The sequence below is a fragment of the Trichosurus vulpecula genome, chromosome 8 (genome assembly GCF_011100635.1).
Source record: "Trichosurus vulpecula isolate mTriVul1 chromosome 8, mTriVul1.pri, whole genome shotgun sequence".
Classification (NCBI taxonomy): Eukaryota; Metazoa; Chordata; class Mammalia; order Diprotodontia; family Phalangeridae; genus Trichosurus; species Trichosurus vulpecula.
In genome coordinates, this window is record NC_050580.1 from 83,833,892 (window position 1) to 83,851,837 (window position 17,946).

At 36.8% G+C, this 17,946-nt stretch overlaps 1 protein-coding gene across 3 annotated transcripts in view; it reads right to left on the bottom strand.

Moving 5' to 3' along the window:
- The window catches only part of BTAF1 (B-TFIID TATA-box binding protein associated factor 1), a 126,231-nt gene that overhangs the window by 34,408 nt on the left and 73,877 nt on the right, over positions 1-17,946 (bottom strand). For 2 of the 3 annotated variants that reach the window (XM_036734953.1, XM_036734955.1), the window contains 9 exons: positions 17,420-17,569; positions 15,945-16,087; positions 14,701-14,875; positions 13,250-13,453; positions 10,809-11,235; positions 9,394-9,587; positions 4,430-4,583; positions 3,940-4,049; positions 81-282 (listed from right to left, as the gene is read on the bottom strand). In XM_036734953.1, the coding sequence (XP_036590848.1) occupies positions 81-282; positions 3,940-4,049; positions 4,430-4,583; positions 9,394-9,587; positions 10,809-11,235; positions 13,250-13,453; positions 14,701-14,875; positions 15,945-16,087; positions 17,420-17,569 (1,759 nt within the window). The remainder of the gene's footprint in view (positions 1-80; positions 283-3,939; positions 4,050-4,429; positions 4,584-9,393; positions 9,588-10,808; positions 11,236-13,249; positions 13,454-14,700; positions 14,876-15,944; positions 16,088-17,419; positions 17,570-17,946) is intronic. The other variant, XM_036734954.1, reaches the window with a different exon arrangement.

Sequence of the window (17,946 nt, forward strand, 5' to 3'; positions counted from 1 at the left end):
AATTTTGATGGACTCAAAATACTCAAAATCACCAGTCACTTCTAGCAGTTTCCCAAAGACTTTTTTTTAAAAAAGGATACAGGCAAGTGCTTCAATTGCACCTTCTTGTTTCGTACTGTCATCAATTGCTCCTATCCACGGAAGAACCTTCTCTAAAAAAATATTCATTGTTTCCATGGTAGCTATTTTGCTCATGATTCCTACACAACGAGCAGCCATGTGCCTCACTGCAGTGTTGGGGTACTGAAGGCACATGTATAGATGAGGCAAATGCTGTACCAACTGGAAAGAAAAACTCAATTAGAACAGAAGTTACACAACAAATATACTGTAGCACTATATTCAAGTGGGTGGTTAATAATCTAGAGTGATTCTGAACACTGGTTTAATTACTCCTCCCCCCAGGACATCAAGGATATTAAGAGGTATCATGAAATTCTTAAAAGAAATTTGGCTCAGAATATTTTTTGGTAGAGACTATGATTTCATCCATATGAGGAGCTCCTAGGGTTCGGACTTCCTTCACTAATACAGACAGGCAATTATTCTGCATCTGAGAGTCTGAAGAGGCAGCAGGGGAGCACTGAAAGGTTAGGTGACTCGGTCCATCACATAGCTGGTATGTGTTAAAGAAAAGACAGGAACCCAGATCTTCCTGGCTCTAATACTAGCGCTCTAGTCATCATTCCATGCGGCCTCTTAACTTGATTTCAAAACAAACTCCCACAAAAATGCACTGTAACATACTGAGTAATAATATATTACAAACAATTCTTTCCACTCTTAAAGAGAAAAAAATCAGAATCACTGGTTCAACCACCTCTCTAGGGCATTCCATATCTCCTTTCTCCAACTTCACCCAGAAAACTGTAAGTCTCTTTAAAGGTTTGCCTATTAGAAAATAAAATGGAGTTTAATTCCATAAAATGACTAATATGGAAATGTTTTACATGACTATACATGTATAACCTCTATCAGGTTGCTTACCATCTCAGGGAGAGGAATGGGGAGGAAGAGAAGGAGAAAATTTATAACTCAATTTTTTTTAAAAAAAGAATGTAAAAAATTGCTTTCACATGCAATTGGGGAAAATAAAATATTATTTCAAAAAAAAAAAAGAAAGAAAATTAAAATGAGGGGAAAGATGCAAACAAAAAGCTTCTCCCAAAAAACTCAAGATTCAGGATGAGACATGTGTTTTTCAATGTTGCCAACAAGAGAATCTGTTTCAACTGACTGTGCATATTTTTTACAAGGTCTCTGTTTTTATTTTTTGTTCAATTTGGGGGGAGGGTAGATGAGAGGGAAGAGGTTAGGAATAGGGTTCTTCCCCTTTCCCCTAAATGAAACGAGAATAGAAGGAATCAAAGATAATAAAGATAGCTTTGGAAGTTACATGTTAAATTACATACTTACAAAGAAGAGCAAAATCTACCTAAGATATTCACAGTTTTCATGAATAATCCTTTCCTTCTGATCCACAGTGAATATGGAAATGTTCATTTTATTTGGTGTTTAAAATCAGAACAAAAAGAAAATAAAATAGGGAAAGAAAATATAGAGTCTAGCAGGGGAAAAGGTTTGCTTATTCCTGAATCTTAGACCAGTAAAGAAGCAGCTGTAGGAACTCCATTTCTATGCCTAGAAAGTAAAACTCTCAGTAACACCAGAAAGGGGGGAGAGGGAAAGACAGTTACGGCTTCATTACATCTCTAGTCACTAGGGCTGATGTTTTTTGGATGTTTCAGAAAACCCTAAGATAGCCATTTATTACATTTACTTCTCTGGTATACACTAGCAGTGTATAATGTGTCCTGTGATCCAAAGCAACAGAAACAGGAACAGAGACTGAATTTACTATAATTTCATAGGCATAAAGAACTTCTAAATGAGGAAACTCCTCCCTATGCAAGTTAGATCCTTCTCTGCAAACTCTAGTCTTGTGCTTCAACCACAAGAGAATAAGTGACTTGATAAGGATCACACAATCAATATGTTTCAGAGGCAGAACCTGAAACCAGGACTGCCCATCCACTAGAACACACTGCCTCTAAAATACAACATAAAGCTTTATCAAAAAATTATGAAGTTTTATTATCTGACTTTTGTATCACAACATTTATTTCAGCAAGTGCAGACTAAAGTCAAAGGTTTGATCCAGTTAATTTTACTCAGTTCCATGGCCATGGACTTTATTTCTAATCCCAGCCAAATGAAGGCCCTATGGGTGAACATATTAATAAACCTGTGCAAATTAACCGCCATTAAGGGAAAAACAAAAAGTACCTATTTTACTAGGGGTAAATTGGCAAAATCACCTTTGTGTATGACAAAAAATACTTTAGTATTGTTTAAAGTAAAAAAAAAATATATATCCCTCCCCTTTCCAATCTCTCCTGGATTTTTCTCCTTTGGCTAGGCTTATGAAGGGCTGAGGAAGAGGACTGTTTTCTTTGAGGTAGTAGCCTCCATTGCAGTATAAATTGCAGAACGCTTAGTTCTGAAGGTTTGTAACAATCTGTTCTTTGTTCCAAGTACATAAGACTTTCTTTTGAAGGGTGGAGGGTGGGTGGAGGTTTTTTTTTTTTTTAACTCTATGATGTAGCTAGGATTAATCTGAGAATCTGGTAGTCACATCCATTCAATATACATTTCAAATTGTTTTAATATCATTTAATGGGAGCATTTTTCTAATACCTGATTTTAAACATGATCTCTTTATCCTTTCAAAATTGACTATACAAATTAGTAGTCTAATGTAAACATAGTCTTAAAAAAGGAATAGTTGACACAGTGGTAAAGATTGTTTTTGTGCTTTTTAGAATCTTGAAGTGTAAACCAAAACTACTAGATAGTTTATCTAGAAGAAAATTTATAAAGCACACTTCCCACCCACCACTAAAGGGGACTATGGAGACAATTTAATCCAGGGCCTCAAACTGTTTCCACTGCATTTCAGCAGCTTTTGTTGGCATTATGTGGCCTGAGAGCATGCTTTGTGTTCAGAACCAAGGCTGCAGTGAAGTTGCCCGATGGAACACAGGCAAGCCCTGCCAGAAACACCTTGGATTCATTATGTGTTTGATTTTTAATTAATTTTTTGGTCACCGTGTGCTCAGAAACCTTTTACTATTGCCAAACTGTGGTGCACAGTGTAAGAAGCACTGACCTAGCCCACCTGAAAGATGAGGAAAATGGAGCCCAGAATGGTGGGGATTTGTCAGTAGAAGTGCTAGGCTTAGAAGTCAAGTCTTCAGACTATATGCTTAGTGCCTCTCATGTCAAAAGACGTAAGTTCTAATTAAGTCTTGCTTACAAGTAATTACTTTCTACCTTTATCCCCTACCTTGAAAATTGGGTGTAATACTTTCAGTAAAACACTGAGACATACACACAACCCATTTTCTGAGGTATATTATAAAGATGAATGAGATCACATTTGACATACTCTAAAGAGCGCAATGTTAGATAAGCAGAGTTGAATATGAACATCTCATTCTAATAGGACCAGGCAAGATCAAGAGAAGGAAGAAAGAGCCAAGTAAATCAATTAGCACAACTAGAAAAACTATTCAAAGTGCATGTTCTATAGATGATACCACCAGTCTGCGTTCAGTTGTACACTGGGTATCTTCCCTCTATATGTACCCCCTAGATCACGTGCAATGTTACCCTGCAAATTAGGAACAGAGTACCACCCCTGACTTTGGTTAAGAGGGCCCTAGCTGGTGTACCTAATCTTACTCCACAGGAGCTATACTGTCAAGAGTGCAAGTGCCTAGCTAAATGATAGAATAGAAACAGGCAATTTCCAGGGACACTAAAACTGCACTTTTCAGGCCCTAATAACAGAGGAATATAGTACTTATACTTTATGGAGGAATATAATGCTATTATCTGTTCTATTAAAAAAAAACTACACTTGAATCAATTAGTTACCAAAGGATGAAGCTCAGTATCCATTGCAGCTGCTGCTGTTTCAAAAACTTGCAGAGAATTCACCAATTCTTGGGCAGGGCCATCTCCCCTTTCCAGTAGGGACTTTCCATCTATTAAAATATATTCTGTTTTAGGTCAATTTCACCTTGCAATTAATTTTTAAGTCTAATAGCCGACATAAATTTTCAGCAACCCCACCTAGCATGGGAGTTTATTTTGCTTTTAAGGCAAAACCCAACACTGTGCTCAGCACATAATCAATGAAGTGAAACACAATGATCTGTTGATATTATTCCTTTGGAAACAGCTATTAGGAACATCACAAACACATACAGGATGGAGTGGAGACAAATTAAAATCAACCTGTATTCTCGTCCACCTTTTATTAATAATTTACCAACCTAGTCCGGAGTAAATGGAGGAGAACCACTTAACTGTGTATTTATCACCCCAAAGGTGAGACCTTTAAAAAGCAAAAATTTATACGTACCAAAACTTTTTATGTTAATTGTATTCCTCAGGGGGCCAACCATAGCATCCCAGAGATGTGGTAGCCTTACAGCCATTTCACAACCAAAGTGCTTCACTATAGTTGACAAGGCAAATTCAGCCCCTCTCCGTTGCACTAAATATGGTTTTTGTGCCTATAATTAAGCATTAATAAGCAAAAATTATAGATTTTCTTGAGAAGTAGGCTTCTATCAAAAAATTTAAATATTATAAACAATGGATTTATAAAAAGTGACCAAGGATTCTTCAGAAAATGTTATTTTTGATAAAAGAATTCCTGAACCTATTTGCCACATCTAAGGAGCCCTGTGGTCTAGTCCCAGCTCTATCAGCTAACTGTGATGGACACATGAAAACTCTTCTGGGCCTTAGTTTCTTCTTTTGTAAAAATGGATTGAATAACCTCCAAGGTTCTTCACATCTCCAAAAAAAAAAAAATCTAACCACAAGTTATGCCACTGATAATACCCAATAAGACCTGATAGGGAATTTATAGTTGGTAAAGGTTCCATAAAGGTTCTAAAAAGAAGAAAAACATTTTTAACTATTACTCTATACCTCTGCGATGATAAAAGCTAGTGAAGAAGGGGCTACTAATTTTTAAAGCCAAAATCAGAAAATAGAAGGAAGATGTTTTTATATTCAATACTTCCAAGAATCTGATTTCTTTTGGATGGGTAGACACTTTTCCATATGCAGATGCAATCCTTCCATAGCTGGGCAGATATAGTAGTCACTGGATGCCATAACTAAAAGCATCATCGCCTAGTGAACAAAAACATTCTGGTGACGAACCTCTCTAAATTTAGCCAGCCTGGTCCTTCCAAGGCATAAATACATAGTTTGGCGTAAGATCCACACATGAAGCCCTTCCGTAGCTTGTATATTGTTGGCAAAGGCTTAGGGAACCCTCTAAGCTACAACGAAGTATCACAGCAGAACTTCTAAATGCTTCTACTAGATTATGTGAAATAGATTTGGAACATATTTTGAGTGAATTCAATTCTCCACAAGCTCCTGAGCTACTATAGGATTCTACTGTCTATACAGTTAAATAGTTAACAACTACATTGAACTAGCCTCAGGAGTATTACTGTAAAAATTTTATAATCATAGATAGGTAAGGGGAGAGCTGAGTTTTATAGTTGTTATTGATATAAATCAAAACTACTCAATATTTCCTACATCAGTTTTCCCCCCATAGCAATTAGTAGCATGTTCGAAAAGGCAAATCAAAGGCCTAATTACAGTATAAAACAAAAGACCAACTCTCTACTCTGATGGCAGAAGGGAAGTCATTATAAAATTAACCAAAAGTTGTATGAGACAGAGCATAAAGGGAGTTAATGGAACTCAAAGGCTGCTGACTGAGTTCACCATGATTACGTTACATGACCTCAACTGGGCCCTCACTATGGCAAGTCAATCCCTTTACAACTACCTAATTAATTGACTATGCTACTCAATAGAGCCATCTCTTCCAAACCTTTTCATTTCTCCTCAAATCTCTCATGACTCTCCAATCCTCTTCTCTCTCAGCTGATAACCTACTTCATATTTCACTGACAAAAGTGAGACCATTTGCAAAGAGGTCCTTTTCCCCTCCTCATCCATATCCCCTCAGATGGATCCTTCCTCACCTTGCCCCTTCTCCTTGCCAAGACTAACCCTTCTGCATGCATAGGCGATCCTGCTCCATCTCATCTTCTTCAGAAGACTGATCCCTCTGTCATCCCCTCTCTCACATAATTTCAGTCTAGCCCTGTGTACAGGCTACTTCTCTGCTGCTTATAAAATATACCTATGTCTTCCTTATCCTCAAAAACCCCCCTCATTTCATCTATCCATCCTCATTCTCAAGGCTGTGGCGAAACCCCATGAGAACACTGTCTATACTTAATATCTCCACTTCCCTTCCTCTTGCTCTTTTCTTAACTCCCTATGGTCTGACTTCAAACCTCATCATCTGAATAACTGTAACTGTTCTCTCCAAAATTATTAACGATTGCTTAATTGTCAAATGGCCTAACTGCCCTTTTTCAATTCTTACCCTTCAAAGGCTGCTCTCTGTAGCCTCTGACACTCTTAATCACCTTGATACTCTCTTCTCTCTAGGTTTACATGACATTACTGTACCCTGGTTCTCCTACCTGTCTTCTAGGTCACATCCGCTAACTGTGGGTATCCCAGAGCTCTGTCCTGGGCCCTCTTTTTTTTCCTCTCACTGTACTATTTCAATTGGTAATCTCATCAACTCCCACGGATCCAACATCACCTCTGCGCGGCTAACTCTAAATGTACTTCATTCAGCCCTAAACTCCACTTACACCTCCAAATGCCTGCTGAACATTCCAAATTGGATTCCTATGGACATCTAAAACTGAGCATTATTTTTATCCTCTCACTCTCTTCACCTCTAAATTTTCTTATTAGTGTTGAAGGCAGCACCTTCCTTCTATTCAGCGAGGCTCACACACATCATCTTTGACTCTTATTCTCTCTCACCCCCTATATCCAATCAGTTAATGAGTCCTGTTTATTTTATCACCATAACTGTCACACACGCACCTCCTCCCCGCTCTCCCACCCCCACCCCGGCTGACACTATCGTCACGTTGGTGCAGACACTCAACAACCTCACCACTGGAGTGGTCCATTGGGTGGTCTACCTGCCACAAGTCTCCTCAGTCCAGTCCACCTGCCATTCAGCTGTCAAAGTGATCTTCTTAAAGTGTATGTCTGACCATGTCACTCTCTCCTCAATCCCAGGGTTCCTCATCACTTCCACGATCAAAAATAAAACCCTCCATTTGGTGTTCAAAGACTTTTATAACCTAGTCATTCTCCCTCCATACCAATAATCTTCACTGGTCTCCTTGTTGCTCCTCTGGTTGTTCCATGCCTGGAATGCTCTCTCTCCTCATCTCTACTTCCTGGCTTCCTTCAATTCCCAGCTAAAATTCCAGCTTCTACAGGAAGCCTTTCCTGATCCTTCTTAGTTCTAGTGTCTTTCCTCTGTTGATTGTTTTACCTTTTGGCGGATGTATATGTCTTATCTGTACATAGCTGTCTTCGTGTTGTATCTAGCAATAGACTATAGTCTACAGTCTATAGCTCTTTGAGTACAGGATCTGTTTTTTGCCTTTCTTTATATCCCTAATGCTTAGCACAGCATCTGGTATGTAGTAAGTACTTAATAAATGTTTACTGAATGCCTATTTTATAAGCACACCTATTTAGCAATGAATATATATACTCTTAGAGCTAGAAGGGGCAGTAGATATCACTTAATCCAGCTCCATTTTAGGAATGGGAAAATTAAATACCATGGGTAATTTACCATGTGTCAATTAGAAAGTACTTATTAATGGATAATCCATCTTAAAGTCAAACTAGAAATACAAATCTCAATTTGACTCCAAGTCTCTTAGGGAGAGTAAGTAAGAACAGATTCCAATTACAGCTGGAATGATGGGAGAAGGTTCCAAATGAATACTGGAGTACAAAGGCACAAACTACTTGTCATTTCTCAAAAATGTCTTCTATAGATTGCTACTTTTCATCCATGTACATCATCCATGCACATTAAAATGAAAGTTTTCATTTGAAAAGCTGGAACTCCAGGCTCAAGCATGTCCTGCTAAACAAGCTCTGGTTTGTGCTACATAATCTTTTTATTATTTTAATTGCACCTTTCCAATTATGCCCTTCCTAAATGTGGCCAAGCTTCTTACAGCTCTAATCAAAATATATATTTTAGAAACACTAATCATTTCTCATGAATTCTGAACTTTTCCTATATGCTCAGTCTGCTAAAAGTAAAGTCATCAGTGCAAACTTTAATTTTCTATTTTTATTAAGCATCTTTTGAAGTATGTTAACACAACTATATACTATAGATGACTTAGCACCATGCATCACTGTAGGGAGTTTCTACACTAGAAACTTTCTATCCTGATGAAATCCCAAGTCTGAACCAAAATACAAAAGCACCTCCAAAATACACAACGAATTTCAATAGCATCTGAGACTCTTTCATTAGGATAGGCAACTTTCCTTGAGGAAACTTCCTCTAACAAAGCAGAATGGCACTTACTCAAGAGCTGCCTATGGCATGAAACATTTAAAGTAAATTAACTGCTCAGGGTCAGCCAGCAAGTATCAGAGACAGAACAAGTGTCCTGCTTGAACTCAGGTCTTCCTAACTTCAAAGCCAGTTCTCTATCCCTTGTGCCTTTGGCTGCCTCTATTTGAACAGTCATTAGAATGAACTAGTAAGTAAAAGAATATCAGAATTGATAATTTCTAGAGCATTCATTCCACTTGATAAAGTGCCAGCTAAAAGTTGTTAAAAAAACCCACACAACTATTATTTCAGAGATAGATGGATAAGTTAAAAAGTAACATAAAAAAAGGAAAAAAAAAAACATAGAAGCATGTAAATTTAGTTAAATCTCTCCAAGGACTGGAATTTTTACTCAAGAAATTTTTTAAAACGGCTACCGACAGTTCTTCCTTATTTTATTCATGACAATTTTTTAAAATTAAAGATGAAAAAATTGCAATAAAAATCTGTTTCTGTGGATACTTAAGCTGTATTTTAGCTGTCGTTTACTGTTACACAGATAATGGAGTTAGTCGAAGTTTGTAAACAATTTCACAGAATACAACTAAGATTTACTTCTTTGAGAGCATTTATAAAGGATTAGCTGATAAAATTCCAGCAAGCCAGAAAAATTTTGAGTAAACTGGTACATTTTCTAACCCTAATGGCTAGACTGCTACAAACATTTATTGGTAGATTTATTTCATGACAATTAAAGTCCTTTTATTCTGAAATGCTAAATGCATTTTGGGAGGCTGAAATGGTAACAAAATTAACCTCTGACCTACTTGGTTTGTATGTATTTAAAAACCAGAGGAATCAAAAGTGAAAATATGCACCTCATCCAATTCAGCAGGGATATTTCCACTGCTTCCTGGGGGAAAATCTGCAAGTTGAGCTTTTGCTGCTTTAGGAGTAGGGCCACGTCTGCTTGTGATGGCAAACGCAGCTTTCTGATGCCTGTAGAGCGTGATGATACCTCTGTGCTTAGTGACAGTGTGATGCATTCCATCTTTATCTGTGTTTTGTCCTACTAAGACAAAAAGTCACATTACAAAAGATTAATCAACAGCAACAAAATCTAATAAAATTCAATAATGACAGATTTACACAGCATCTAAAGAAAAAGTACATTTAAATGTTGTGATCTAAAAACTTTCTCCTACAAAGAATATTTTATCTTGACATTGAGTGATATTTTGATTTGCAGTGTTTAATTAAAAACTTTTTTTTTTGCTTCTTCAACATCCTGATATCTAAAGAACCAGACTCATTTAAAAGTATAAAAGCGCATTAGAAAACTACAGGATTAATTTTTCTTTCTTCAAATATACCAGAAATAATATGTAAAAGAATGTATCACAAGAAAAATAAAACTATTTCAATAAATCCCTTTTGTATATCCATAGTCAACACAAACTTCAGAAAAATACCCTTTTGTGAAATATTGGTTTTGAGTGGTAGCAGATAAGAGAGAGGGAAGTGCAAGGAGAGGACTGTAATTTTTAAGATGCTGAGATCACTCTCTGTTGGGTTATATAGTGTTTTTGCAAGATACATTTCACATGGCTTGTGCTTTTTTTTTCCACTAAGTTTACAGAACATGTTTGTGACAATTTGCTTTTCCAAAATCTTATTAACAGAATTTAGAGATATATTTCATCTAAGCTATTAACAGAAATTGTGTTACATACTTCCACATGTTGAATCTGCTCCCAAGGGACTAGAATGCATGAAGCAGTTCCTATTTCCACTTATTACCGTAAAGACTACTCTGTTAGGGAAAAGCCAAAATATAAGTTTTTCACATTGATGTGGTTTATCTGTTCCTGAAGCCAATGTGTCAATTCAGGAAATGAGAAAAATTTCAGTGAGAGTAATTTTAACTACAATTGAAATAATTTAATCCCCTTTTCTCCCACCTCTTCCCACACCTACCAGGCAACTGAATTTTTTCATCATGCTAATACTGGCATAGAAGGTCGACATCTAGCTTAGAGGTTTCTTATATCAGACTTCCTCCAAACATGTATAGTATAACGACTACTAGTTAGTAGGGGGGACATTATTTTATCCAGAATAAATGTAAGGATCAGAATAGTAATTAAATTCGGTTACAGCAAGGTTCTACCATATTTAGAAAAAAACTATAGTAAGTTATTGATGTATATTTAAATTCTGAGAAACAAATAAATGAACATATTTTCACAGGTAACTTTCCCTCCCATACCACATGGAAGTTTCAAACAGATACCTTTAGAATTTTCATGGCTGCTTTGGGGTGGTGCTGGACATGCGACACAAGGAGTAAGATGTGGGTCCACACACAGTGAACTACAGAGGTTTTTAATAATCTTTGAATTGGGACAAGGAGTTCTTGATGTACACTGCTGAAGTAATTTTGCTATGCACATAGCAGCATAATTCTGTACCAGTGTATTTTCTTCTTTCTTAATAGTCTCCATTAATGGTTTTATGACAGGATTTAATTTTTCTGGAAGCTGTTGTAAATTCACAACTGCACAAGCAGCAAATGTATGGACTCTCAATTGCAGTACTTGCCATTCCTGATTTGTTTCTGCAACAGTCATTTGAACTTGTTGTCGCTTACTATCTAAATGCTGCAACGCTTTTGGACTTAAAGTGAAAGATGATGTGACTTCATTAAAAATAGTAGTGACCTATTAAAAACACAGAGAGCAAGTAGTTAAAGAATGTCTACTTTGTTTGTATCAACCACAGTATCCTCTAAAATAAAGGCTTTTGAAATGAACTATAGCTAGAATGACCCCTCCCCATGTAATTTAAATTTGGACTCAATTTAAATTTGAATTCTCCAGTGAGAGTTCATTTTCTTTTAAAAAAGAATAAAACATCCATCTTAAAATTGTAGAAAATTGTAGAAAAAATGCCCTAAGTAATTTAATTAGAAAGCAACTGGGAATCTATACAAAATGTGGCTTTAACACACAGACATTATCTAATTATCTATGCTGCTAAGGGACAGAGATAGATTGGAATATTGAAATCCACATACCTCACCTTTGGTCAACAGTTTTTGATACTAGTTTCTAGTTCTTTCAATACTATATTTTTATTAGGGTAGGCTATCAAAGAGCAATTACTATCGACAGTGAGGCTGGGTGATGGAAAAAGACAGTAGATTTCAATGCAGAAGACGTGCATTTAAACTAGCTCTACTAGCTGTCATCCCAGCTAAGTGATGACCTCTCTAGGCTTCTGTTTTATCTAAAATGAGGCAGGTTGGACTAAGTGATCTCAAAGGTCCTTTGCTAATTCTAAACCTTATAACCCACTCTTTTCTCTCAACCTTCCCTCTGAAGAAGGTGCCAATGAACAAGGAAATAGCTTACGGGTGGCCAATGGACAAAAAAGAAGTGTCTAAATAGTTCTTGAAGAGCTGACTCTAATTTCAACGTGATCATTGGGTCTAATGTTGAAAAAGCTGGAGAGATCATTTAGCATCTGTCCCCCTTCTCCCTCACCTCCATTTTATAAATGAAAATGAGGTGTGGGTTAAATAACTTATTCAAATCATAGGGTAGCAGTAAAGAGAAGAACCAGGATTTGAACCCAAGTCTTCTGAAACCAAATTCAAAGCATTTTCTACTGTACCACAGTCATCAGCAACTAATTTTTAACCAAAAAATTCACTGATTCGAATAACAAAAATGTGCAGTCTAACGGTCTTTCTGCCTGATTAGTAACTGCATTATGAGTCAGCTTAAGTAGGTGTGCACATTTTTAACTTAAGTCTTTTCAAGAGCATTCAGAAGTGCCTCTGAAAGGTTATATCATTTAAGGGAGAAATCTAGTAGTGAATTAAGAGATAAATGAAACCAAAAACTAAAATTTATCGTACAGCAAAGTGAAAAAATAAAGTCATCATCATCTTTGGTAAAGCATTTTGTGTGCAAAAGTCAACATTTAATTCAAAATATTCTTTGACAAATTTAGAGAAATTTTATAAGCCAGAGGATCAAATTTAAAAGATAGGGAGCCTGGAATGAAAACGGCAATAGTAAACTTTTCCTAAGTTATACTTCATCCACTCGCCTCTCCTTAGGCTAGGCAGGCAAAGGACAAATATCCCTAATACCAATGAGATAAGGATGTTACTTCATTCCTTATTCCAGAACCCAAGTAAAGGACCTAAAATAATTGTATTTCCTAGCCTTGGTCATATGAAAAGGAAAATGGAGTAGAGTAGAGACAAAAGAAATCTTTAGCTTTCCTTTTTTTTTTTTTAAATTTTGGTTTGATGGAGACTAGGTGGAATCAAATTAAACAGAATAGATATTAAGGTGGAACAGGTAGAACAATATATCTGAATCTATTCTTTGGAATTTGAAAAAAAAATTATAGGAAAGGAAAATATAATCTCAGGAAAGGAGGACACAGTAACTATGACCTTTTCCCCAATGATCCAGATAAGGATGGAAATGAACATTCCTTCTTAAGCTGTAGCTCTGATTTTAAGAATAAACAATGAACTAATTTTAAAAGAGAGGATGCTGACTAAAAATGGCCTTGTCACAAAATATGCTGTGCCCCCAAAATGAGCAATTAAACAAATTAATTTGCTTTTAAGGTAAATATGGCTTGAGTAGTTTCTATTATTTTTTATTTCATGTCATATCTAAATTCAAAGAATGGAAAGTTCTATTAACTCACCAGCTCATTAGCTTGATCTATGGTAAACACACTGTAATTCACTCTGCTATTAACTTCAATATGTGCATCAGCTAATGATGTAATAAGCTGTTTACATTCATTCTGCATTCGTGTAAATGGAACAGCAATCTCATCATAATACAGATGTTCTGACAGGATACCAAGTAAACGTGGCTGCACAGCTAAGGCAACAGCTTTACATTCCTAAAATAAAATCACACATAATGGGATTCAAGTATGAGTACCGCATTACAGATACATAAGTATCATGAGTTTCATTTCTTCTTCCCCTCCCCCCCTCAGGAAAACCCTCCTAAAATTTTAGAATAATCAAGATAAATGACTGTTTGACTGGCATCTGAAAAGATTCTGGAATGGAAGTTATAAATTACTTAAAAGAGGAGCAATTCTCTTAAGTGACTGTGGATTTTTTAAATAGGAAGAAAAATATGGTTTAAGCTTACTTCTAGGTTGAACATGTATTTAAAACTAAATAACTATAGAAAGAAAGCAGTCTCTCAATTTAACTGCACCTTCTTTTTCTCTACCTGTCTCAGCCAGAATTGAGGTGGTCTCCTTGGTGATCATCAGATTAGGCACAATATAGGTACTAAAAGGTCTAGAAACCAAAACCAACATTTGCTGCTCACTATTGAGAAAGGCCAACTCAGAACCTCAACTGCTTCTCTAGCACACTCTCTAAATAAAAAAGGAGAAGGGAGCCTCAATTTTCCCCAGAGGCTAAGCTGCAGCCTAGGCCATGCCATTGCAGCAGGACAGTTCTTTCTAGGCTCAGCTCTGACAACCAAGTGGAAGGGAGTGGTATGACTCACATAGCAAGTGCTAAAACATTTAATTTCTCAAATATACTTAAAGGAATAAGCAAAACTAGTAGATACCACTTTTGAAATGTAAATGCAACAAAATTATCACACCTTTAATGTGTGCTTCAGCTATAGCTGAAACGGTTAGAAAGAGTGCTTGAAAATATGAACAACTGGGATCAAAAGGAGAAATTTCATTTCTTCCTGTGACCAAAAGATCACCCTAATAGGTTACCCTGTATACCCATGAATCATTTTTAAGCTTTTAGTTATACCTGAGAGGGACATGAAAGAATTATCAATATCAATGAGACTGAGTTAAACTTAGGCTTTTTAAGGGGTTATTTCATGACAAACTGAAGGATGAAGTGCTGAAGTTGAATATGGATATGAACAGATTACTCAATTGAAAGACTGGGGGCCTTGTGAGGAGAAAGGTTAGGACTGATGCAGCCATTTGGGGAGGAACAAACATTTAATCTAATCTCACATGCATCATCTGGTAGATTTTCATATACGAACAACAGAGAAACACACAAAAATGTTAATTTTTTTTCTACTGTAAAGGACAGTGTAAGTTCAATTGAAACTGGTTACTTCAATTCAAAAGACAGAGCAAGATCTTACCTTCTGTAAAGCAGCCCATTCGCAGATTACTAAAGAAACACTAATCCTTTGCAAAGCAGACTTTGAGTTCAGGTGGAAAAGTAGCAACTGGCCAAGAGACTCAGCTGGTTTAATGTCTTGAGAAGCTACATTTACACTTGGATCACAAATATTGCAACAAAGTGCTCCTAACAACCTTGGGGAAGAAAAAAATTAATATTTACTTAAAAAATAAATTTTCCTTAGTGTAGCTAGATTTTCCCCAAAGGCTGGTGTGATTGAAAGCATGCCAAAGTAGAAGTCAGAAGAAACAATTCTACCAACTGTTCTCTGTGTCCTTAAACAGGTCACCAATTTTCTGAATTTTAGTCTGTCAGTCAACTAAGCCTTTATTAATCACCTCCTGTGTGCCAGGTACTGTGCTCAGCCCCTGCTTTCAAGGAGCTCAGTCTAATGAGGGAGAGACAACAAGCAAACAATGGTGAACATGTAAACAATGGACAGACAAGCTCCATCCAAAACAAACTGGAGATAATCAACAGAGGGAAGGCACTAGCACCAAGAGAGATTAAGAAAAGCTTCTTGTAGACAATGGGATTTAGCTGAGACTTGAGGGAAGCCAGGGGGTGTAGATGAGGAAGGAGAATTTCAGGTCCAGGGGACAGCTAGTAAAAAACGCTTGGATATTGGGAGATGATAGTCTTGCTTAAGGAACAGCAAGGTGGACAATGTCAGAAGATAGCAGAAAATGTGAGCAGGGCTGTAAAGAGAATGAAGGATGGAAAGGCGGAAAGAGACCAAGTTATGGAGGGCTTTACAAGCCACAAGGGATTTTAGATTTGATCCTAGAGGCAGTAGCCCAGGAGCTAACGGAAAAGGTGGATGACTCATTTTGGGTGCTAAATGGAAGATGGACTGAAGTGGGGACCTGACAGAGAAGGCTACTGCAGCAGTCCAGGTGTGTGGTGATAAGAGCCTGTCCCAGGTGGCGGGGGAGAGAAGAAGGGGTGCTGGTGGAGAAGAGAGGGTCATATGTGAGAGATCTGCAAAAGTAGAAAGGACAAGGCTTGGCATCTAATTGGATATGGTGGGGTGAGGTGAAGACAGAATAAAGAGTTAAGGATGACATCTAGTTTTTGAGCCTGGATGACTAAGAGTATATTGATGTCCTTTATAGTAAAAGGGAAGTTAGGAAAAGGGGTAGGTTTGGGGGAAAGATATAAAGTCACTTTAAAAATGCAGTTTATTCCTCACTATATACTTACTTGGCTGCCATCACTCTGGCCCGCATAACAACAAAATCTCTCATTGCAGGGTCTTCCATAATGCTATCTGCACCTGCAATATATTCTTGCAGTACTTCTTTACTTTGGTTTTGACCCTGGCGTATCTTACCACCTGGTTTTTCCTGAGGAAATAGAAGTACAAATAAAATGCAGGGACTGGCAGCTCTCACAAAATCAAAGAATTGTGGAGTTGTAAGAGTTCTGAGAAACCACCTAGTCTAACTCATAACTGAAAAAGGATCTCTACTCTAACAGACCTAAGCAGTAGTCATGTTGCCTCTGCTTAATAGTCTTCCAAAGTGGCCTCATACACTTTGAGATAGTTCTAAACGCTAAGTCTTTCTTTACACCAAGCTTCAGTTTCTTTCATTGTACCTTCTTCCCACTGCTCCTACTTCTTGCCCCTTGGTAACAAATGAAACCAGTGTCCTTTGCAGGAAGTCCCACCCCATTTCTGTCCTTGTATCCTCCTTAGCCTGTAAAAGAGCCTGGGGAAGATCTGGCTTGTAGAAATGCATTAACATTTAATCTTCCCCTTCCCAGGCATTAGACCTTAAAGTACCTGAAGACAGCTACCATCTCTATTCTGAGACTTTTCTTTTCTAGATTTTGAGTTCAAAGTATTTCACCAGCCTGGCTGCCCTTCTCTGGACATTCCCTAGCTCATCAAGTCTTTTCTTTGATGTGATTCTCAAAACAAACACAACACTCCCAACTAATGTTGTCAGAACTGGACCAAGTACAGTAGGAACATAGGCTGAGAAGACAACAGATTTCTTGGTGGTCACATTACCCTGATGATTCCTATGGAATTTTCAGGTCACTAAAAACACCCAGATCTTTTTCAGAGAAAATGCTATCTAATCATGCCTCTAATATCTTGCATATTTTGAATGTAAAGATAAGATTTTAGATTAATTCATAATAATATTTCTTATTAGCTCTGGTCCAATGTTCTAGCTTGTCAAGATCTTTTTGAATCCTAATGCTCTCATTCAGTTTCTTAGCTATTCTTCCTAGCTTTGTGCCACCTGTAAATTTGATAAAGATACCATTTATACATTTATCCAAGTCAGTAATAAAAATGTTAAACAGAATAGAACCAAACATAGATCCCTGGGGCAATCCACTGGAGACCTCCTTTCAAGGTAACATTGAATCATTAAGTAATCACTCTTTGAGTTGACCATTCAACCAGTTTCAAAACCATCAAACTGTACAGTATCTTCTGGTTTACAATGTTCCATTTTTTCCCCATAAAAATACAAAATATTTTATCAAATACTTTGTTAAAATTTAATATAAACTATTTTCTTGATTGCATTCTCTAGAGTAATTTCTCCTTAAATCTATGTAAGAGAAATCACTCCTAATAAGATATTCAGTGTTTACATGATTAGGAAAAAAGTTGAATATAAGATTAAATGGTTATTTTTAGGTCATTTCATTCTTACCTTAGATCTGGATTTTACCTCCAGGAGCATATTTAAATCAATAGGTAAATGAGAAGGCTGCATCATTAAACAAAGCCAGGCACCCATCCACGGGCAAGCTGCCGCCACTACATATTGCACTGAAGCCTTACTTAACAGTTCCATCCATACCTAAAGAGCAAAATAGGGGCAAAAAAATTTGCAAATGAAATGCGACAATTAAAGACTAAAAGTTCAATGCTTATCTTTGGGACCATGTGAAAGGTGGAAAGAAGTATGCAGATAATGGCACTGATTAATTTTAAAATTCAACAGAGAGGGCACAATTTAAAAACCCTAATTTTTAAAATGTAAAACTACTTGCATATTGAATAAAAGAAATGTGAAAAGAACAAAGAACTTCAACAGTGTGCAGGAGTATTAGACTTAGAATCAGAGGACGTGAGTTAAAATCCCAGCAAATTCAAACTTCACTTTTTTGGCTCTATTTCTTTATCTATAAAATTAAGGTTTTAGAACCTTTTAAATTTATGATTTTATGATCTCCC